General features: G+C 39.8%; 1 protein-coding gene across 3 annotated transcripts in view; it reads right to left on the reverse strand.

Moving 5' to 3' along the window:
- The window catches only part of Clip4 (CAP-Gly domain containing linker protein family member 4), a 95,163-nt gene that overhangs the window by 21,939 nt on the left and 48,934 nt on the right, over nucleotides 1–24,290 (reverse strand). For all 3 annotated transcript variants that reach the window (XM_048353199.1, XM_048353198.1, XM_048353197.1), the window contains exons 2-9: nucleotides 23,917–24,064; nucleotides 19,396–19,535; nucleotides 17,871–17,964; nucleotides 16,302–16,463; nucleotides 13,618–13,736; nucleotides 11,985–12,221; nucleotides 9,837–9,972; nucleotides 1,796–1,936 (exon numbers count right to left, since the gene is read on the reverse strand). In XM_048353199.1, coding sequence (XP_048209156.1) covers nucleotides 1,796–1,936; nucleotides 9,837–9,972; nucleotides 11,985–12,221; nucleotides 13,618–13,736; nucleotides 16,302–16,463; nucleotides 17,871–17,964; nucleotides 19,396–19,535; nucleotides 23,917–24,049 — 1,162 coding nt within the window. In that variant the 5' untranslated portion in view covers nucleotides 24,050–24,064. The remainder of the gene's footprint in view (nucleotides 1–1,795; nucleotides 1,937–9,836; nucleotides 9,973–11,984; nucleotides 12,222–13,617; nucleotides 13,737–16,301; nucleotides 16,464–17,870; nucleotides 17,965–19,395; nucleotides 19,536–23,916; nucleotides 24,065–24,290) is intronic.

A 24,290-nucleotide genomic window follows, 5' to 3' on the forward strand; every position in this document is an offset into this window, starting at 1 on the left:
GGTTCCAAGTTAAAAGGAAAGACACCATTTACCATCCCATCAAAACGTATGAAAGACCTAAGAACAGATCTAACAAATGGTTAATATCTAAAGACAGAGGGCGAGATCAAAGTATGTGACAGGTATGTGGAGATAGCATAATGAAATCCACCAAACACCTACTGGGAAAGCTGAGGAGAAGCAAAGAGGGAGTTAAGGGACTAGAATAGAGGAAGGGAACCTGTTCAAACAATAGGGCACACATCTACAGAATCACCACAGCAAAACACCCTTGTATTGTTCATGTATGCTAGTTAAAAAGACACAAAAAAAACTTTTAAAAAATAAAATGTCTATAGAAAGAAAATCGTACAGTTATATTGAGACTGGTTTTTGTCAGTCATGGGGCTCAAACTCAGGGCCTGGGCACTGTCCCTGAGATCTTCAGCTCAAGGCTAGCATTCTACCATTTGAGCCACAGTGCCACTTCCTATATTGAGACATTTTAATGGGATTAAATAGAGAAATATTCCAAGCATATAATTAAAAGACTTGCTATTATAAAGATGGTGGTTGGTTCTCTTCAAATTGAATATAGGCTTTGATGCAATGTCAATTAAAACCCTAACCAATCCTTGAAGGAATAAAAAGAAACTTATTAACAACTTACTCTAAAATTTAGGAAACGTATACAAGCCCAAAGTAGGCAATGTAATCTTTTAGAAAATTAGAGAGTTTCCTCTACTAGACATCAAGATTGTTTCTAGAGTAATTATGAAGTCCAGTAGTGACCTGGGGATAGTCAGACAACCAAATGGAATAGAATGAAAAGGTGAGCCACACTGTTTGGACACATCCCTTTCAGGATGATGAAGCTTTCCTGTTTCTACTATAGTGACATAGCAGGTATTTACCCATTTGGGGCTGCATACTGCAGTGAAGACAAAAGCACACAATACTCTCACAGTTTATTTAAAATTCAGAACCAGGTCGTGCCTGTAATCCTAGCTACTCAGTAGGCTCAACTCTTCAGGATGATGTGTGGGCCAGCTTGGGCCCATCAAAATCAGACCATCTTGGCTATCACAGGAAAGCCGGTTTGGGGGGGTGGGTAGGGGAGTGAGATCCTACTTAAAATTTAATAAAAGCAAATGGGAATGTGGCTCAAGTGGTAGGGCATCTCCCAACAAGCACAAGGCCCTGACTTCAAACTCCGATCACTGCAATCAACCAATCAACAGCTTAAAATTCTGTTAAGAAAGCATTAGCTTCACACAACTAAAGCCATCCGTGCACAAGCTGACAAATGCCTGTTGCATAGAATAGGTAAAAAATAAAAGTTAGAGAATGAAGGGGTTACTGAAGGTCTGACTTGGGGAGAAAAGAATGGCAAGGCCCGTCCCCAGGCAGCAGTCACAGCCCCGCAGCCAGAAAGAGTGTGGGGGAGAAGGCAGCGGGGGGGGGGGGGGGGGGGCAGGGGGCGCACAAACACATGCAAAAGGCAGGGAGGAGAGGAGCCACAGTTCAACTGTGGATGCAGGAAGAGGCCTTTGCCACACAGGCAAGGGGCAGCTTTTCCTGGAGGTACAAAATCCAGCTCTGAGGACAGAGGTGTCCAAGGTACGGTAAGAGCAGGGAAGAGACCCAGCTGAACTGAACTTAGTAATCCTGACTGAGGCTGAAACACACTAGGGTGCAAAGTTTCTCATCATGTTCTTAAGAAGAAAAAAGAAACAAACAAACAGCAAAGCAGTCTAAGTAATAGGAATCACACAACTAAAATGCTGAAGATGGTTAGCCTTCTGCTTTGACCTACCGGAGTTCACTTTTGACATGATAGGAGCCACATCTGCCTTCAGGGACCTGGTAAGAGGCGCGGCTTTTGTGGAAGAAGCATGCACGACGTTCTTCCTCCGGTCTTTTGCTTTACTTATCTTTGAAAGAGGTGCAAAAATACCTAAAGGATAATGTACAGTGTTAGTGAGCATTACACAGTGAAAAGCATTTCCGGGAAGGGAGCAAGTGCAATTGTGTAGTCACACATTTTTTTGGTGCCCAGCCCATATCCTGGGTGTGAGACAGTAAATCAAGAGTAAGAATGTGACACTCACCCCAAAGAGCTTACAATCTACTTGTCCAGACTCATACACACTCAGCAATTTAAGAGGCACATGAAAGATACCTGACCAAGTGTTGAATGTAATTGGGAGGAAAGAGAAAGGAAGAAAGGTAACTATTTTCTGTTATATCTAAGCTTTTTTTTTTCAAATTTTTATTATCAAACTGATGTACAGAGTGGTTACTGTTTCATACGTTAGGCATTGGATACATTACTTGTACTGTTTGTTACCTCGTCCCTTGTACCCCCCACCCACCTCCCCCTTTCCCTTTCCCCCCATGAGGTGTTCAGTTCACTTGCACCAAACAGTTTTGCAAGTATTGCTTTTGTAGTTGTTTTTCTTTTTTTACCCTGTGTCTCTCAATTTTGGTATTCCCTTTCAATTTCCTAGTTCTAAGCTTTTGGCAAGTGAATTTATTATTATTATTACTTTGTTGGTGGTGCTTGTGGGGCTTGAACTCAGGGCCTGGGCACTGTCCCTGAGCCTCTTTGTGTTCAAGGCTAGTACACTACCACTTGAGCCACAGTGCCACTCCTGGCTTTTAAATAGTTAACTGGAGATAAGAGTCTCACAGAGACTTTTCTGCTAGGGCTGGCTTTGAACGGAGATCCTTAGATCTCAGCCTCCTGAGAAGCTAGGATTATAGGTATGAGCCACCAGTGCCAGGCTATAATATTAACACACACACACACACACACACACACACACACACACACACACACACACACACACACACCTTAGCCAGATGCCGGTAGCTCACACCTGTAATCCTAACTACTCAGGAGGCTGAGATCTGAGGAATGCAGTTTGAAGCCAGCACAGGCAGAAAAGTCCATGAGACTTTTATCTCCAATTAACCACCAGAAAACTGGAAGTGGAGCTGTGGCCCAAAGTGGTAGAGTGCTAGCCTTCAGCAAAAAGAGCTCAAGGCAGCTCCCAGGCCCTGAGTTCAAGCCCAACGACTAGAAGGAAAAAAAAACTTTGTTACTCTAAATGTAATCTTCTCCAAAAGGCCTAGTCCTCAATTCTTGACAACTGATAGCAATGATGTGTATATGCGTGTTGTGGAGATACAAAGGGATGAATGAATGAGTGATATATCTACCACAGCTATAAGATTAGCATTTCATTAAAATAGACTTTACCCAGGCAAGAAAACATCCACCGATGTTAGAGATAATGAATTTCCAAATATTGAAGTCATCTTACAAATGGATTTATAAAAGAAAGTCATCATCTGCATATAATGCTCTTTGACTATTTACAGCCTAACAAAGTTATGACTAAAATGCAATACTATCTGTTGCATACTAACTTGTTAAAGCAGGGTAGAAATACCCAAAATGCTACAGAAAACTGAGTATTCTGTTTAATAGCTTAAAAAAAATGGCACCTAGCCAAGTGCAGTAGCTCAGGCCTACAATCCTAGTTTACAGGGGATCAGGAAGAGTGCAGTTCAAAGCCATCCCAGGCAAAAAGATGAAGCTATCATCTCAGCCAATGAAATCGGGGTGCAGTGGCATGGGTGTGTCATCCCAGCTATGCAGGAAGTAGACACAGGCTGCTTGTTGTCCAGGCCAGTCTGGAGATAAACAGGAGACCTTGTTTGAAAAATGACACAAGCAAAAGAGGCCGGTGGCATGCCTCAAGTAGTAGAATGCCTGCTTACTAAGGAGTTCAGGCCCTAGCACCACCACAGGAAAACAAAAGAAAATAAGAGGGAAAAAAGAAAAAAAAAAAAGTACCACTATGCTACTTTTCTGATAGCCTGAAATTCCTTCCTCTCTGCATCTTCTACTACCTCGTCCTGATTTTCTTACTTTTCTATTTTTTTGTTGTTGTTGTTCATTTGTAATTTTCTCTCATGTTACCTAGCTAGGAGATTTTTCTTTGGCTCCGTATTCTTTTTCTACATCCTTTTCGTGGACGCATCTTATTGTGAAACATCAACCACGTTTTGACAGCTCTATGTAAAACTGTGTGTGAACTTGCAGGAAGCTTCATGCACACTGGATGCTATATGAGACCAGAGGAGGAGGCGTGCTCGTGCATGATGGACTTCCAGAAGGAAATCACCATGCAGGTGTGCATTATCTTCACAAACAACATTCTTCTTGAGGGGTGCTGAGGCTAACTCTACATCTGAGACATGTGTTGATACTATGTAAAATTCTTTGCCCTCAAAAATGAATTTTCCCTCACTATCTGGTTATTCATATGGAATTCCTTCAGATGCTGACACCTGTAAAGTTAGCTTAAAAAACACACAGAAAGGGAAGAATTATTTTTAAAGAGCAGAGTAATAAATTTCCACCTTCATGCAACCCCTTTAACATGTTTAACACCAATTTCTCCCAAACACCCATTAAAAATAATAAGGTATTAAAAATAGCATGAGTTTTAAAAAGCTTCTGAGCCAGGCACCAATGGCTCTCACCTATAATCTTAGATATTCAGGAGGCTGAGATCTAAGGATCATAGTTCAAAGCCAGCCCAGGCAGAAACGTCTACAAGACTCTTATCTCCAATGAACCATTCAAATGTCAGAAGTGGAGCTATGGCTCAAGTGGTAGAGTGCCAGCTTTGAGCAAAAAGTGAAAGAAAAAAAAGACTAATCAAAAGCTTGAAACCCCCAGTTCAAGATCCAGTAACAGCAAACACACACACACACACACACACACACACACACACACACGCTTCTGAGGACAGAAAAAAAAAAGGAGGAGGAAGAGGAGGAGGAGGAGGAGGAGGAGGAGGAGGAGGAAGAAGAGGAGAAGGAGGAAGAGGAGGAGGCCAAAGAGAGGGCAGATTTTACACTGGAAGCTCAAGAACTATCTGACAAATTATAGTCCAAACTTCAGCCCTCTGACCATAGCCATACCCACTTCTTTAGACATAGTCTGGCTGCTTATTCTAACAGCAGCTCTATAGAGGCCACGAAGCCCAGAAACTACTTACCAATCTAGCTATTCCAGAAAAAGGTTGCTAAACTCTACATCAGGCAAGCTTACCACCTTCATAATTCCTTGTTAAATAAAAATTACATAAATTTAATGTGGAAAAGGGGAAATCACAGCTCTGATGACAATCAGTTTGATTACCACATTCATAATCCAGATGTTTCTAACACCCTTCTTCTAACAGGAAGGAAGGGGGATAGTAAATAATTCTTAGGGGAACTCAATGGATGTGGAGAATCACCTTCATATCTCTAAAGCCATATGTACTCCAACCCCAAGGATTATCAAGTGTGAGGTAGAAATAAAGATCTTTTTATAATAGAGGGTCACAAAACATTTTACCTCCTAAGAGTCCTCTATCAGAAAGCATCCTTCAGTAGAAGGATATACTCCATCAAAACAAGCAAACCAAGAAAAAACTGATTCAGAAAAGAGCTTTAAATCTTTTCTCTTCAGAATATAAAGTCAGTAAATGTCTAATGTTGGAAAAAATAAAGAAAATACATGCAAATTTATTATTTATGAACATAGATATTAATATGAGAAGATTCAGCTAAAGAAGCTGAAAAAGTTCTTTCCTCTAAAGAGCAAGCTTCAGAAAACAGAGAAAAGGGTTTGATTTTAATAAACCATGGTATACAATTTGACTTATCAGTCTAGTTACATGTATTTATTTACTTTGGTAATTATTTTTTAAACAAAAATAATATTACCATCAAGTGTTAATATTTATTATTAAATGTGTATAATGCCAAGTGCTGGTGTTTCATACTTGTAATGCTAGCTCCTCAAAAGGCTGAGATCTGAGGATTGCAGATAAAAACCAGCCCTGGTAGGAAAGTCGATGAGACTCTCATCTCCAGTTAACCACCAGAAAACCAGAAGTGGAGGTGTGGTTCAGAATGGTACAGCACTCGCCTTGAGTGAAAGAGCAGTGCTCAGGCCCTGAGTTCAAGCTGTATAACTGATTTAAAAAAAAAAAGTCCATATAGTTTTTCAATCTAGTATGTGCTAAAATTAACAAGTAAGTGGAAAACAATCTTGAGACGAACTGTATCATTTATATAGAATGACTTGTAATGAAAGTACAATAAGCTAAATGAAAAACAACAGATTGAAAGGAAAGGAGAGAGAGCACTTACTGAGAAGAAACTGATTTGGGAGCTTCTGGCCTGCCAAGTGATTCCCCAACTTCCATTTCCTCCACCTTAAATAATTTCGCAATGACCTGGCTCAGAGTCCTGAGCTGGTTCAACAGAAAGGGCTACAAACATTTCCTTTTAACACAATCCAGCACATGTTCCACACCCCCTCAATAAGCCTTTTAATGTAAAGGGGGACACAGAGTCCCTGGGGTGCCCAGCTTTGACCTAATCCAGTATGTGTCTTGTTGGAATGTCCGTGCGTCCACACACACACTGTTGGCAACAAGTACTGCCAATGAATCTCATTCACACCTGCCCTGTGCATTGATAACGGTTTTTGATCCTGACCTTCAAAGACGCTATCTGAGAAAGATTGAAGTCTTAACAAACCACTTATGGATTAAATATAGAACTATATAGAGGGGAAAAAAGAATAACATTTCCAAAGCAACAAAATATATCATTTAAAACCAGTTGTTGAGCCAGACACACAGGGCTCATGCAAGCTACTCAGGAGGCTGAGATCTAAGAATCCTGGTTCAATGCCAGCCAAGGCAGGAAAGTCTGAGAGACTCTTATTTCCAATTAACCACCAGAACCAGAAATAGAACTATGGCTAAAAGTGGTAGAGCACTAACCTTGAGGTGAGAAGCTCAGAGAGAGTACCTAGGCCCTGAGTTCAAGCTCCACGACTGACAAAAAACAAAATACAACTTCTTGAAACTGTTAAAAACTATCTAAGTATGAAGGCAATATAATAATTGATAACTCTATGAGCAGTGATTCACACCTATATTCCCAGCTGCCTGCCAAATGGATATTGGGAGGATCCTGGTTTTGCCTGGCTACCCCAGACAAAAATGCAAAACTTTATCCAAAAAAATAACTAGAGGGCTGCGAATATGGCCTAGTGGTAGAGTGCTTGCCTCATATACATGAAGCCCTGGGTTCAATTCCTCAGCACCACACATACAGAAAAAGCCAGAAGGGGCACTGTGGCTCAAGTGGTAGAGTGCTAGCCTTGAACAAAAAGAAGCCAGGGATGGTGCTCAGGCCCTGAGTTCAAGCACCAGGACTGGCAATAATAATAATAATAATAATAATAATAATAATAATAATAATAACTAGAGCTAAACAGGGCTGTAGGTGGTAGGTGTAGCCCAAAGGTTGAAGCATCTATCTGCTTAGTAAGCTCAAGACCCTGAGATCAACCCCAATACCACACAAAAAAAAAAATTATAAAGGAAAAGTCATTCAACTCTGTAAAACTACATAGCCCAAAACACTGCAAAGGAATTCAAAGGACAAGGTCAAAGCACAAAGAAATTATAGTTAATATAAGAGCTAATATCCTAAATATGAACATTTTAAAACTCTGAACAGTTTTCAAAGCACTAATACTTCAATTTTAATGAATGAATATTGTGAACAGACAAGAGCCTAAATAACAAACACATACAAACAGTAGTACAGCAATACATTTTAGCCTTCTCTCTCACCACGATGTGAAAAAATAGGAATCCAAACGCATACATTTTCACCTGTTAAACTGATAAGAAATGGAAGGAAATGGAGCCATTAAAGTCACATGTTCAAAAGCTATTTCAATATTGTGGGGACATCATCACCAGATGCTGTGTAAAAATGGAGAATATAAAACTTCTGCGCATATAATCCAAATTCTGGAGAAAAAAAATATAATGTACAGGTGTGGTGTTCTTGTTTCTTCTTTTATATGTTTTTCAAGCTTTATGCCATGGACATTTAATAAACAAAGTTTAGAAAACAAATTTTAAAAAGGTTCCATCCTAAATGAGGGCCATATGAGGGGAAGAAGTCAGTAACTAAGGTGAGTTTGTGCCACTGGCCAGCAGCTGGCTTTTGTCTATGGGGACCAGGAAGCCTGTACACCACACCTTGTCCCAATCTCCCACTGCTCCCAGTGAGAACCCGGGGCAGCCCACGGTCAGCTCCAGATTTTACTGCTGAGACCATCCCATCCTACGTCCTACTTGCCCCTACCCTGCCCCCAACCCCAGCAGTCCCACTCAGCACTGTGTCACAAATAACCGATGTCATCATGTTCTCTTGATACACCTTCCCACTCGTGACATCACTTCTCTCCCAGTCCACACCATTCATCCTTCTAATCCCTGCCTCAACTTCTGTGCCTACTTCTTTCTGTGGCATGTCCAAGAAAATAATAACCTTGGTGAAACCAACACCTATACTAGCACCCTTCAACACCACTGGAGAAAGACAGCTACCCTTACACACTGGGTACTCTAAGTCTATAACCACAACCCTCCCCTGCCACCAAACACACACACACACACACACACACACACACACACACACACACACACACACACCTCAGCAGTGTTCAGCCAGCTTCTACCTGCCCTAACCAACTTACAGGTTCACTCTCCTTTTGCATCTCCAATCCACATTCTCCTTGACCTCCAACAACCCTCCCCTCTCCTATCATCAACCAATGACCCTGATTCTTATTTTCTGACAAAATAGGAAGTCAAGAGAGAATCATGCTGGCTCCTGGTGGTTGACGCCTGTGATGCTAGCTACTCGGGAGGCTGAGATCGAAGCCAGCCTGGGTAGGAAAATCCATGAGACTCAAATCTCCATTTAACCAGCAAAAAGCCAAAGTATAAGTGTGGCTCAAGTGGTAAATCATTAGCTTTGAGAAAAAAAGCTCATGGACAGTGTTCAGGTCCTGATTTTAAGCCCTAGAACTAGCGCAGAGAGAGAGAGAGAGAGAGAGAGAGAGAGAGAGAGAGAGAGAGAGAATCATGTAGTCATCTTCTCACATTCTTACATTTCTCTCTTTGGGAGCGTGAGGTGGACCTGGAGCCAATGAGAGACACGCTCTCAGGTGCTCAAGGACTTTCCTCCAATGAATTTCCCTTTCCTGCACCATCCATGCTTCCACTTTCGATCATTCTTACCAGTGGGAATAAACGTGCTATACCATCGCCGATGTTTAGAAAAAGGCTTCCCTGGTTCTACAGCTCCCCTCACTCACCTCCTGAAACAGGGAGTGCATTTTATTTAAAAACTGTAAGACAGGGAAGGGGGGAGGGAGGGGGGCATGAGGGACAAGGTAACAAACAGTACAAGAAATGTATCCAATGCCCAACGTATGATACTGTAACCTCTCTGTACATCAGTTTGACAATAAAAATTTGAGAAAAAAAAAAAAAAAAAAAAAGAAAAAAAAAAAAAAAAACTGTAAGACAGGGCTGGGAATATGGCCTAGTGTAGAGTGCCTGCCTCATATATATGAAGCCCTGGGTTGGATTCCTCAGCACCACCTATATAAGGAAAAGCCAGGGGTGGCACTGTGGCCCAAGTGGTAGAGCACGAGCCTTGAGCAAAAAGAAGCCAGAGACAGTGCTCAGACCTTGAATTCAAGCCCCAGGACTGGCAAAACAACAACAACAACAAAAAAAAAAAACACTGTAAGATAGACGGGGAAAGTAGCTCAGTGATAGAATGTATTTGGTATATTGTCAGGCCCTGGGTTTAATCCTTAAAACCAAAAACAAAGAAACTATGAAATAAATATTTGATTTTGTTTCTTTAATTTGTATTAGGTTACATAGTATCCATCTTACCATATTTGGGGGCACATTTGAAGTACTGGACTTTTCCAACACTTCCATTATTTTTTCCTTCTGGCTCATCCAATTCAATGCCAGCCCACTGCCCATTTGCAAATTCAGTTGTTCCACAGAATCTTAATGTCCCAATCTAAAGAAAACACAGGTCAAGATAAGGTTTAATATTAATGGTCCTAAGTGTCTTTCTTTTGGCAACTTTTATCACAGAGGTTTTTAAAAACTCAAAGTAGACCTTGGAAGAAGAAATATTACCACAGATAAAAAGCAGATATTAAATAATGACAGCCAATTCACCAAGAAAACATCATGATCCTACAGGTGTATGCACACAAATGGGCTTCAACACACATAGAGTTCCTTACCAATAAACTGAAAAGGAGGAATGCATTTGGAGACTTTATTCACCTCCCTCAGGAACAGACTAAATGGGCTGGAAGATCAGTAAGAATATAGAAAAACTAAGCCATCTATAAGCCAACTTGACTTTACTGCCATTTACAGACCACTTCACCCAAATCAGGAGAATGCAAATGTAAAACATACCATAATAGAATTAAACTAGAAATCACTAACAGGAAAATATACAGAAATCTCCAAATATTTGAAAATGAAAAGATACACCCCCAAATAGATCATAGGCAAAGGAGGGAAAAATAACACAAAGGAAATTAGAACATATCCTGAACTGAACAAAAAGGATAATATATTAACATTTTGGGGGTGCAGCAAAAGCAGAGCTTAGAGAGAAATTTGTAGCATTTAAACGATGATGTTTGAAATGGCTATCGCAATGGTGATCTTAGACTTCCACCCTAAAAACCCATAAAGTAGAGCCAGATACTGGTGGCTCATGTCTGTAATCCTGGCTACTCCGGGAGGCTGAGATCTGAGTATCCCCATTCAAAGCCAGTCTGAGCAAGAAAGGCCCATGAAAAGAAAGGCCCTGAGACTCTTATCTCCCATTAATCACCAGAAAACTGGGAGTGGCACTGTGGCTCCAAGTGATAGAGTGCTAGCCTTAAGCAAAAAAAAGCTCAACAACAGCGCCCAGGCCCTGAGTTCAAGCCCCTTGACCAATGTATAAAATCCATAAAGTAACACCCAAGATCATCAAAAGGGAAGAAAATAAAGATTTTTAAAAGTGAAAAACTGAAAAATAATATGAAAAAAAACAGCCATTCTCTATTCAAATAGTTTATATCCTTAATGGCATTTTATAGTAAACACACATCTGAATTTCACATTTCCAACCAAAGATCTCTTTAACTACATGTTGAACCTCTTACAAAACCTCAAAGTTGTGACCATGAGGCCCATTCCCTTGTCCAAGGGCTAGGGAATGAGGACTTCACGGATTATATAGTTACTGTCCCTTCTTTTTTTTCATACAAGTAAAACATCATTTATAAATGCATAGAAAAAATACATCAAAAGAATATATAAACAGGTAGATTTTGCTTCAGGAATTTGAAAATGTTTTAATATCATGAATACCTTTAATATAATCAATCATATTAGTTGATTTAAATGATAAAAACATTTTTATATCAAGAGAAAGCAAACTTTTAGCGACTGATAAATAAGAATAGATGTTATTTCTCTTGTTCTACTTCAAAATAACCATTTAAAACTTGGGCCGAGTTGTAGGCTCAGTGCAAGCAAAGTGCTTGCCTAGCAAGTGCAATATCCTGGGCTCAATCCCCAGTACCAAAAAAAAAAAAAAAAAGACAAAAAAAATACAGTTTCAAACAAATAAAATCGACTGGCTTCCTTTTTATTGAAAAAATACAAAAATGATCAGCCAGGCACGGGTGGCTCATTCCTGTAATCCTAGCTACTCAGAAGGCTGAAATCTAAGGATCACAGTTCAAATCCAGCCCAGGCAGGAAAGTCTGTGAGACTCTTATCTCTAATTAGCCACCAGAAAACCAGAAGTAGTGCTGTGGCTCAAGTGGTAGCACACGAGCCTTGAGCTGATGAGCTCAAGGGCAATGCCCAGGCCCAGAGTTCAGGCCCTACAAACAACAAAATAGTAACAATAATTTTTATTATGTCTGTTCACACTGAAAGCAAAATAAGAAATGTGAGAAAAAATAAAATCATTTTCCAGATGGACACTGGTGGCTCATGCCTGTACTGTACCTTCTGTCCTGCAATGACAACACGGTCGCCCAACTTCAGGCCAAGGGATGCAAGCATGGCCTTGCTGGCAATGTGATCATAGCTTGGAAGCATGGCCTTCGGGGCAGTATAGGACACAGGCACGGCGTCCAAGAGCATCTGCTTGATTTCTTTAGCGGTGGCGGCTGCATCGGCCATTTCTAATGGCATATCCACAGGGTCTGGGACAACATCCACAGGGATCTGCCCTTTGTCGTTCTAAAGACAAGAATGTTGTCAGCTCTTAATTGCTTAAGACTTCAAGGTGGTATACAAGACTCTTTTTGGAGGAATTCTAAATCAAACGTATTCATCACTGATTCAAAATATTTACTGAATGCTATTGCCAAGGCACCCTGGTATACCACAGTCAAGAAAACAAAAGCCTCAGGCCTGTAATTGTAGCTACTCGGAGGCTGGGCTCTGAGGATCCCAGTTCAAAGCTAGCCCAGGCAGGAACATCCATAAGACTCCTATCTCCAGTGAACCACAATAGAGACAGAGGTGGAGTTATGGCTCAAGTGGTAAAATGTCAGCCTTGAGCACAAAAGCTTAAGGGACAGTGCTAGGCCCTGAGTCCAAGCCCCACTACTGCACAAAGAAAAGAAACAAATAAAATGAAGCAAAAAGAACAACAATGATGTCTTCCTAACCTTAAAAGCTTACTCAAGACCACTGATGGAATTGCATTTCTTTCTGACACACTGGCTGGTTGCTACAGTCCATGGCCACTTGCTAAATCACATGTCAACTGTGAAAGTCAAAAATTTAATCCAGTCTTGGTTTTTGTTTGGTTTCTTTGGGAGTTTTTTTTGGGGGGGGGGGGGTGAGGGAGGGAGCGTGTTGTTCTCTCTCTGTGTGTGTGTGTGTGTGTGTGTGTGTGTGTGTGTGTGTGTGTCTGCACGCACACATGCACACCAGTCCTTGGGCTTTGACTCAAGGCCTGGGCACTGTCCGTGAGCTATTTTTCTCAAGGCTAGAGTTCTACTACTTGACCCACAGAGATATTCCCAGGTTTTTGGTGCTTATTTGGAGATACAAGTCTCACAGATTTTCCTGCCCAAGCTGACTTCAAACAATGATCCTCAGATCTCGGCCTCCTGAGTAACAAGGATTACAGGTGTGAGCCCCTGACACCTGGCTTGGTTTTACTCGATTCCTAAAGGTACATTTCTTTTCACTTTGTATTTAACTTTTATTCTTTTGGCATATGTTTCCTTTTCAAAAGAATATAAGGTATTATATAGTATACAAACGTAACTTTAATACATGTAGTTGTATTTGGCAGCTAACTTTCCATAAACATATCAAAAGCCTAAATGAAAGATACTTAAGCTCAAAGACAATGACACTTCAAGATTTTACTTTCTCGAATGTGACAGGTTTTTAGAACTTAGTATAAGCCTCATTGGTATGGCTTAAATTTATTTCATTTAAAGAATACCATCAAACGCCTTTTTTCTCTTTACAAGCTCTGTATATCACACTCTTCATGCTCTTCATAGGTGGTAAATTCCTGGCCATTTATCTAGAGGCTCTTCTGCTCACAGCAATATCCAGATTCAAGTCTTTCCTGGGAAAGAATGCAACACACTTCCTCTCCTTCCGGTCTTACCCTGAATGCAGGGTTGGCTCCGTGCTCCAGCAAGCACTTCACAGCTCCTGCACACAAGTTATACGACGCAATATGCAAGGCCGTCCCAAAGCTAAAGTCACTGCAAGTGGCATCCACATCTGCAATTAGACATCACAAGCACATTCATGAACTTCTTAGATACATAATAGAATGCATAGGAAAGCCAGCCGCGTGCCAAGAGTTCGCACCTGTGATCCGCACTACTCAGGAAGCTGAGATCTGAGGATCGAGGTTTGAAGATAGCCAGGAAAAAAAAAAAAAGTCCATGAAACTCTTATCTCCCAATTAGCCACCCAAAAGCTGAAAGTCAGAGAGGTGTGGCTCAAGGGGTAGACACACACCTTGAGCAAAAAAGCTAAGTGACTGCACCTAGGCCCTGAGTTCAAGCACCAGTACCAGCATTAGACAGACAGGCAGAAAGGCATATTGATTGATACATATTTATTATTTGGAATAGAAATGTCCACATATTTAGAAAATATTTGAAGCAAAAAGTAAATCCCTGATATATTAAATAGAAAACTGTGAAATTTAAATCATGAAGATATAAAGACTGGTTAACATATTAATAGAATAATAATGGAACATAAAACTGCTCCCTTAACAATTTGTGTTGCATGGGAATCACACACTCATAAAGTAAGGTAAAGAAGTCATTGATAATTTTTAAATACACAGAACAAAAAAAATTAGTAAAATTAAAATGGAACAGAAACCTAGAAAGAGAAAATCAAAAGGCTAGGAAGGCTTAACCTTATAGGAAGCCTCGAAGACAGTGTTAAAAACAAAAATATATTAAGTTGTACTAAAGGAATTCTTAAAGTTAGTTATTGCGATTAAAAGGAGATGGAGGTTAGTTTGAAGAAGAGTACGTTCAGCCATTTATAAGACTTAAATCAACCCACCAGAAGTACTATTTTACTGTGGAACAAAACCTTGGTATTTTTAATCAATTAATTATTTTCTTAATACAATAAATAACTCATTATAAAATGTAATGACTCCATCCTGGGTTTTCCAGCCATCATAAACTAAGCCATATTAAAAAGCAATGAATGATCCAGGTGCCACCTTTAATTGTCTCAGGAGGCTGAGATGTGAGGATTGAGGTTCGAAACCAGCCCAGGCCGTAAAGTCTGTGAGATTCTTGCCTCTAACAAACTACCAGAAAAAAAATAAATAAATAAAGCCAGAAAGTGGAGTTCTAGCTCAAGTGGTAGAGCACTAGGTCTTGAGCAAAAGAAGTTCAAGGTCAGTCCCAGGCCCTGGATTCAAGCCCCAGGACATATACACACACATACATACACAAAGCAGTGATTGGCAATGATTCATAATTGTAAAAGTAATTGGCTCTCTTTAGCATGGCACTAAATCTCTTTGATTTAAGTGGGGAATCCACAAACTGTATCCTATAGGCCAATGCCACTCCTCCACGTTTTCAGTGTTACAGGAACTCATCCTCACTCACTCAGCGACATAATCTCTGTGGCTATTTTCACACTACAATTATGGTTCTGAGTAGAGGCGACAGAGACCATAAGGTCTGAAAAGTTTATTTACTATCTGGCCCTTCACAGAAAAAGAAGTTTTCCAACCCCTACTCAGGAAAACAGTGCCAGATCCTCAACCCAATTAGATTAAACATAAAAACATTGATTCATACTGCTCCATTCAACAAATGAACTTTGATTGCATATTACAAAAGGGGGAAATCTATCAATTCTAAGGCTGTTTTAATAGCTTTCAGTAAATCAACCTATTATATTTAAACCCAGGAAATCCTCCAGCCTTGAGAATCCTCTCTTGAATGTTTTCTGTAACAAAAATTTAATGTACCTCTAATTCTACCAAGTCCTCTCTTAATCTACATGATACCACCCCCAAATGCTCTATCCACAACTCACTACAAGTTACCCAGACCTGCTCAACACAAATGCTCTGGCATTACTAAAGACATAGCTCCAGCAACAGATGCTTTTCTTCCCAATATCATTTAGAATGATGCTGGGGAAAGGTAGACTTTTAAAAAGAAAAATGGACAATTAGGCAAATTAGAGGTTTAGACACTAACATTCTGACACATTACACTACTGAATCTCTAACTATGTCTTTTATCATTCTGACAAGGCTGTGCACTCTCTTTAACTTTAAGGAATGCTATTCATTTGCTTCTACCTATTTCTCAAAAGAAAAGTGGCCTCCAATACCAGAGCTGGGAGGTAGACATCAATTTTAGGTTTTGTCATCAAAATAAAAAGGAAAAAAAAAAGACGTGAAATAGTTTCCTTAAAGTTGAATCACAGAATTTCAGAAATAAATGCCATCTATTAGAAATGTGCTTGAGTATTTCAATGCCTAGCTTTGCAGGCTTTATTGCCCTGTGGCTGGCCCACTGAAGCAAGACAAAAGAATTATAAAGCACACAGAATCAATTACACATAAAAATCCGTGTCATTCCAGAGTATTGGGAAAGCCCAGAGTACACTCTTTTCATGTCACCACTTTGTTCTTCAATAAAGAAAATTTCAACTATCTCAGAAATAAAATGGGGTCATAGGAATGAATATGATGAGATTACATTAAAAAGAAAAACCTTAGTTTCATGACTTCTGCACCAGTATCTTCCAATGAATACTATCAAGTAGTGATCAGACAGAACTTGCCTTTTGGCTTTGATGTCTTCAGAATCACGCTTATAAGTTCTGGAACATCAAAATATGCAGCATAATGCAAAGCATTCATGTTTGTCCAACGGCTCCGCAAGCTCACATCTGCTCCCAGACCAATAAGCTGAGCTGCAAATTTTACAGCTGTCTCAACATCACCTAAAGAAGATAGCCGAAATTAATTTTCCTCAGCACAACAGATCTACTACCTCACTTAAAATGCCAAAGCAAACAACACACTGAACCTACATTTATTTCTCACATTTACATTCAGGAACTATTTGAAGAAAATAATTAGACTCAGAAATATGACAAAAGCTCTTTGCCATAAAGATATGTGTCACTTCACTTTTATGAATAAACTTTTCAAACAACCCAAAAGTACAGTAAGAAATTGGTTGAAACTAGACATTGGTGGCCCACACCTATAGTCCTAGCTGCTCAGAAGGCTGAGATCTGAGGATCCAGGTTTGAAGTCAGCCCAGGCAGGCAAATCCTAGAGACTCTAATCTCCAATTAACTAGCCAAAATCTGAAAGGGGAGGTATAGCTCAAACAGTAAAGTGCCAGATCTGAGGTCCTGCGTTCAAACACTAGTACTGGCACAAAAAGAAAGAGGAAGACGAGGAGGAGGAGGAGAAGGAGGAGGGAGAGGACAAGATAAGTTAAATTGAAATATCATATTATTGATCAAGATGTTTTTTACTCATAAACTGACATGTTGAATTGAAACCCTTTTGTCAAGTACTTAAGATACATTTTTTAAAAGAAAGAAAGGAAAGGAAAGCAATAGTCAGAAGCCATTAAAACCCATGGGCTACACAGAGCAGCCCTGCTAACACTGCTCTGTGGACACTGTGGCCTCCATTACGTCTTCTAAGGCCTTTTCACTTTCCCTAATCAACGTTCCCTGTGATTATATACTAATTGAGATGTAACACTATGCCTTTATAAAAATATCTGGGCTTATATTCTTATAATAAACATTTTTATTTTCTTATAAAAGTGTCCCTCTCTGACAGACTACGGGAAAAACAGTCCTTTACCACTTAGAGTTTAAGACATTTTATATTGGGCTACTAAAATAGTACAATAGCAATAGCTAGTTGGTAAGAGAGGTCGGTTTATAAAATGGTAAAGCATGAGAGAATACTAATTTAGGACACCAGTTTGGGAAAATATGTATATGTCATCAAACATGTTTCGTAGGAAGGATAAACCCCAGACAAGACTTCCTGAAGCTGGAGGTCTGTGGGAACTACTTTGCCTGGAAAATGGACCTTGGATTGACCTTGCTCTCAGCCCTCAGGAGGATTCTAAGGGTAACACTAGTTACTCTCAACTGGTGAACCATTAGATATGAAGCCTACTGTACAAAATCTGAGAGGTACCATGAGGGTAGGAAGTCTTCCCTTAAGGAAAGAAGCGAGGTTTGCCAGGGACTCATTGAATCTTCTCTTCTCCGGGCAATGTTAATACTGTTGGCTGTGTGTCCTCCCAGGTCACTGCCAGGCATACAAGGGATGACACAAGTGCAAATGGAGAGAAGGGAGGGAGTACCACATACCGATGCCATGAGCTCCAGACTTGCAGGTATAATGTAAAAGAGTCATATCTGTCAGCCCATCTCTGTCGTTCACATTACAGCCTCTTTTCAAAATCTGAAAGCCAAGGAAAATAAGACTAGAATGTGACTAATGAGGAGTATGCTAATTAAAATGTAACTCTGTGCCTTTTTAAAATATCAGGGTTTAGTTTGGTACTGGTGGCTCATGTTTATAATGCTAGTTACTTGGGAAGCTGAGATCTGAGAATCAAGGTTCCAAATCAGCCCCGGAAGGAAAGTCCATGGAGCTGACCAAGCTGACTTCAAACTGTGAACCTCAGATCACAGCCTTCTGGGTAGCTAGGATTACAGTCATGAGCCATGGGCATCTGGCCCTACATCAGACTATTCGGTCAGGAAAGATGGTAACAACAGCACTTTTCAACAGCATTGAATTTTACCCCGCCTCGCACTCAACAATAATAATGAAAATTGAGCTTGTCATCAGATGGCAAGAAAACTCTTGAGATGGCACCAAGATAAACTGCTCCTCCAAATACGCTCCTTTCAAAAATGAGCAAATTTTTGACAGAGTATAATATTTTAAAATTTTTTTTAATTTTTCTTCCAATAAAAGCATGTTAGTCAAGAAACCTTTCCTCAGGAAAAAAATGTAAAAATTATATTTAAGCCCAAGATTTAACCAAATCATCTGAAAGTGTAGTTAGAATGGCATAAAGATTAAATCTCTTCTTCAAGACCATGAATGTTTTTAAATTAATTTGTAAGCCAGGTGCTTAAGCCAGGTGCTGGTGGCTCACGCCTGTAATCCCAGCTACTCAGGAGGCTGAGACGCGAGGATCCTGGTTTGATGCCAGCACAGACAGAAAAGTCCCCATGAGACTCTTATCTCCAATAAACTACTCAAAAAAGCTGGAAGTGGCACCTGGCTCAAGTGGTGGTAGAGCGCTAGCCTTGAGGAAAACAAGTTCAGGGACAGAGCCCAGGAAGCCAAGTCTGTGAGACTCTTATCTCCTATTAACCACTGAAAAGCCGAAGTAGAACTGTGGATCAAGTAAGTGGTAAAGCACTAGCCTTGAGAAAAAAGAAAAACAAAAACCCTCAGAGATAGTACCCAGGCCCTGAGTTCAAGCCCCAGGATTAGCACCAAAAACAAAATAAGGGCTGGGAATATGGCCTAGTGGCAAGAGTGCTTGCCTCCTACACATGAAGCTCTGGGTTCGATTCCCCAGCACCACATATATGGAAAACTGCCAGAAGGGGCGCTGTGGCTCAGGTGGCAGAGTGCTAGCCTTGAGCAGGAAGAAGCCAAGGACAGTGCTCAGGCCCTGAGTCCAAGGCCCAGGACTGGCCAAAAATAAATAAAATAAATAAAATAAAATAAAACCAAAAGACCCCATGTGAGAAAGAAACCAAAGAACTTTAATGGACTTTTCCTTTAACACTACCTTTCCATGAGGTAGGAGGGGGGTGTTGGGAAAGAAGCTATATCATTAGCAATCCTAATAATGGAAGACGTGTTTACCTCATTTCCAATTACGTCGATGTTTTGCTGGACCTGAGGAACCCATTGTCTTAAAACAGCAAATAATTCAGAGACTGATGTTTTGGGATCAAAGAGAATTTCCTGGCATGAGGCATCATTAGGATCAAAGAAAGAAAACTCTGTTTGAAATTTTAAAAAGAAAGAAAAAGATGTAAATTAAATTTGGCGATGGTTTTACATGTATCGCTCAAGGTTCAAGAAAGACAAATCTTTGCAGATGCTGTAACATGTAGGCTTATCGTAAGCAGTTCTCAAAAGCAAGGTCAGGACCACTGGAAAGGAGGCATGTACAAACTGATGCCACAGGGGTACAGGGGTCCCCATGAATCACACTGCCCCTCCTTTCAGATGAAACCAAACACAAGTGTATATGCTCAGACCTTGAATGTACCCGGTATAATTTCTCTTTCTTTTTAACTATTAGTTTCATGTCTCTCTTTTTTTTTTTTTTTTGGACTGGGGATCAAATCCAGGATATTGCATTTGCTAGGCAAGTACTGAGCCATATCTCAGCCCACCGGGTGCCATCTATTACAGGGCACCGAAAGAATGGATGAAGACGATCATCATTTTCGTCACACTGCAAGGCTTTTTGCTCCTCAATGTTGTGTTTTGTTTTCTGAATTTGAAGGACCCCCTTTTCTCTTTTTAGGCTTCCTTGCTCCATCCCTCCAGAACTCATTCACTCTGAGTATTCTTTATTTGCATGACAACATGTGCATGTACATATCAGTCCAGGAAGAATGTTCTCCTTGCCATAGGACGTGTCATTGTAGGTCCTTGGCGTTAGCTTCTTTGCCTGGAATGATCTGAGATACCTCAGCAGGCAGTTTTATGGAACAGGGTTTATCTTGTGTTCAATGTCCTATTTGCACATGTGCAGTCACTATGGGGAGGCGGTCTCTGAGTGTGTGTGTGTGTGTGTGTGTGTGTGTGTGTGTGTGTGTACATGCGCGCACATGCGCAGGGCGCCAATCCTGAAGCTTTGTGCTCAAGGCTAGTGTTCTACCACTTGCTCCATGTTTGGCCTTTTGGTAGTTAATGGCAGGTGACAGTCTCACAGACTTTTCTTCCTAGGCTGGCTTTCAACCACAATCCTCAGATCTCAGCCTCCTACATAACTAGGATTACAGGTGAGAGCCAGCAGTGCCCATACTGAGTCACTATTTTTACTACACTTACATAAGTAATCAGGCTAGGTTTAAAGAGACCAGAATTGTTTTACAAACCACTTAGTGTAATTGTGATTCTTGGGGGAGAAACGAGGTGACAATAGAAACAAGTTATGTTTCTATAGTGAACTATACTCCACTGATTCCCAATTCTTGTCCTGCCTGTTATCTCTGAGGTTGTGTTATCTACCCATGAAACTGGCTGGATCCAGATTCTTCTACTTTCTTCCAGTATTTTCTTAGGACAGTCACAACTAACATTTCCATTTCCTAAAACTGCCCTTTTCCCAACACCTCCAAGCTGAAGCTGGACAACTTGACTTAAATTTCAGAGAAGTCACCACAACAACCTAAACTGAGCTAGCCTTGGTACCTACTGTTGTGCAGGCCCCTCAGGGCTCACCAGGACCTATCCCATCACATCACCAAAGATACACAAATTGCAAGCCAGGGAAATCCATCAGATTGGAACTACTATCGTCATCTAAAACTGCTCCAAGCTCGGATCTAGAAATGATCTTCACAGGCTGCCTTCTGGGCTTGAAAAACAAGTTCATGATTTTCCTCAAGTACTAGCCTTCTGTTTTTACTTCATTTCCACAAACTGCTTCCTGAAAACCTGACTGCTCACATGATAGAGTCTTACCTTGGGTAGAAGCTTTTGTACAACACTCTTCCCAGAATTCTACATTCTCCTGCTGATCTTGTCTTAAGTAGATCTGAAAACACTCTTAATATACCAATGCAAATATTTAAAGGTGGATCTCCACCAGGTCTACAAGCTTTCTATGACCCAATTCCAAAAGTAAATAATGCATCCCACACATTTGACCCTGAGACTTAATTTACTGGCAAAAGCAACCACACTGCAATGTTGCACTTGAACCGCTTTGGAAAAGGTCTTAACTACTGCAAAGTCTCCACAATTTTCTGCAAGAAAATAGAAACCTCTTAGCCAGAATTCTATGAGACAAGAACATGGCCTTAGACTATTTACTATGAACCAGAAAGAGTATGTGTTAGCACTAAGCTCTCATGCTACACTTATGCAAATCTCCTTACATATTTATTTTCCAGGAAAAAATGCAGATGGGTTTTGAAAGGTAAAACCTGAACCCAAATATAGTCCATTTGCTTCTTCTTAGATATAAGTGGGAACTAGAAACCCATAGACACAGGAAGTATAGGCCTATGAAAAATGCTCCAATTATCTTCACACAGTGGATGGTTATCAAGTGAAGCAGTGTTTATTCCAAGTCTCAGACCAGTACCAGCAGGTCAGAGTTTCAAGGAGAGATGTTTGGATTCAATATATAAAAATAATGTTATAACAACTAAAGCTTTTTAAATAATAAAACTTATTTTTGCTAGTTCTTCTCTACCAAAGACATGAAAGAGGCTGCATTGCTATCTATCAGAGATTGTGTAGATGGAATTTATACTGGCGATGAGCAGGGTGTGTTGAACAGAGCCAAAAATCTGTCATTCTAAGGATATAGACAGTGTGTAACCTCACTTACACAAAAGGGTTATACTATCCATTATCACCTTTCATCAGTGTATTGATTGAGAAAATAGTGAACAACTAATCTTAACAAATGACCATGATAGCCTTGGTGAGATAAACAAAACTAAAAAATATGACTGCTAATCCAAACCAAAATCTATAGTCTAAGAAAGGAAATAAGATTCTAGGAGTTCATTTTGATATGCTTCATTATATATGGTCCTATGCACTTAGCAACTGGGCTATTGTGATCCCCTCTTAAGAATATCATAGACATGTTGTAGATATTACCAATGCGGAAAACCAGGTATATGCACTTGTTTCTAATTTTTTTCTATTTCAGTTTTCTGTACCCTTTGTCTTGTATGTAAGTTTATCTGATCCATGGAAAGGAAAGAGAATCACAGAAACAGCAGGACAAAGGATGAACTTATGCAACAATGATACTCACTAGATACTATGTTGGAAGTGAACTATACAACTTGGGGGGGGTGGTAAGGAGGGGTAAAGCAGGAGAAAAATGAGTGAAAGGGAAACACTGTTTAAAAAGAAATGTACTCATTATCTTACTTATGTAACTGTAACCCCCCCCTCTTCATCACCTTTATAATAAAGATGTAAAAAAATAAGCCACTTAGAGGGAAAAAAAAGAAAGGAATTAATAAAACTAATTCAGGGCTGGGGATATGGCCTAGTGGCAAAAGTGCCTGCCTCGGATATACGAGGCCCTGGGTTCGATTCCCCAGCACCACATATACAGAAAACGGCCAGAAGCGGCGCTGTGGCTCAAGTGGCAGAGTGCTAGCCTTGAGCGGGAAGAAGCCAGGGACAGTGCTCAGGCCCTGAGTCCAAGGCCCAGGACTGGCCAAAAAAAAATAATAAAAAAAAAAAACTAATTCAAAGAAGGATAAGTTCATAAGCAAGCTACAGTATGCTTTAGTTCAAGGTTATTCCTCATAACTGATTTTGTTTCATCTAAAAATAAACCCAGTCAACTTTGTAAAAGGTGCAGAATAACACCTATGCTCAAGGTACATAGTCTAAGCAATAACTTTAGATAAGGCTACCAGGAAACTATAGAATTGGAATACAAAAACTGAGACATTTGGATATGAAGAATTACTAAATACAGATACATTTTTAAAAGGATGAATCCCTACTTTAATAACTTTGTTAATATTTTAAACTGCATTATCCATACATCCAAAGAAAATCGGAAATGATAACCCAACATTTTACCTAGAAAACTCTAAATAGATTAGAAATGTAATCATTCTACACCAGATTTACTCCATAGGTTTCTTTGTATTCATCAACTATCTGATAAAATATAGTTCTGGAGGAATAAGGCAAAATAAACAAATTTGAGGATAAATAAATTTGATAAATAAATAAATTTGAGGATTAAATGAACTAATTTAAATAGGAACAAATCTAATTTCACATTCCAGGGAAGGTCTCTTAGTGTCTCTGCTAAAAACATGGCAATAGATTTAACAAAAATAAACACAGCAATAGCAGAAGAATGCTAGATGTCTAAGCACCATTACATTCCCAAAATAAAACCGTCTAAATCCATCAGAGCGCTTAAAATTAACATTTTACATAATAAAAATGCTGACAGTAAAAAATAAAGCATATAGCTTAAGAGGCAGAAATTTTAATAAGCAATTGTATTTTTCAAAAAGAAGTTGAGCAATTTTATTTAAATAAAAAACATTCCAAATGGTATCAGAAAAAAAAAAAGTTGTGAATGCAAGGAAGGTATAGACAGAAGCCAAGGCTCCAGCCACAGAAAAGAAGCACGGAGACTTAACATACCACAGTCTGAAGGCATTGGTGCTGCAGAAATAGAAAAGACAACTGGTGTTTCAGAACCTGGGAATAAAAATGGGTATCTTCCAACCAAAGGATTTCCTTCTAATGGAAAATCTGGAAGGTCCTCTATGGTCATCTTCTAGAAAACCACCTAAAATGAGAAAAAAAGAAAAGCATTTCTATATTTGTATGCAACTTAGAATGATTGCCTTCATCTCAAAATTCATGAAAGTTCATCTAATGTCTAACCTACTAGTATTTCCAAGTCTAATCTTCAAGAATCTCTTATGATAGGAAAACAAATTCCTCTGAGCAAACCATTGTTTAAAAATATACATTGCAAGCCAGGCGCTGGTGGCTCATGCCTGTAATCCTAA

This window comes from Perognathus longimembris, chromosome 8, assembly GCF_023159225.1.
Source record: "Perognathus longimembris pacificus isolate PPM17 chromosome 8, ASM2315922v1, whole genome shotgun sequence".
NCBI classification, from domain to species: Eukaryota; Metazoa; Chordata; class Mammalia; order Rodentia; family Heteromyidae; genus Perognathus; species Perognathus longimembris.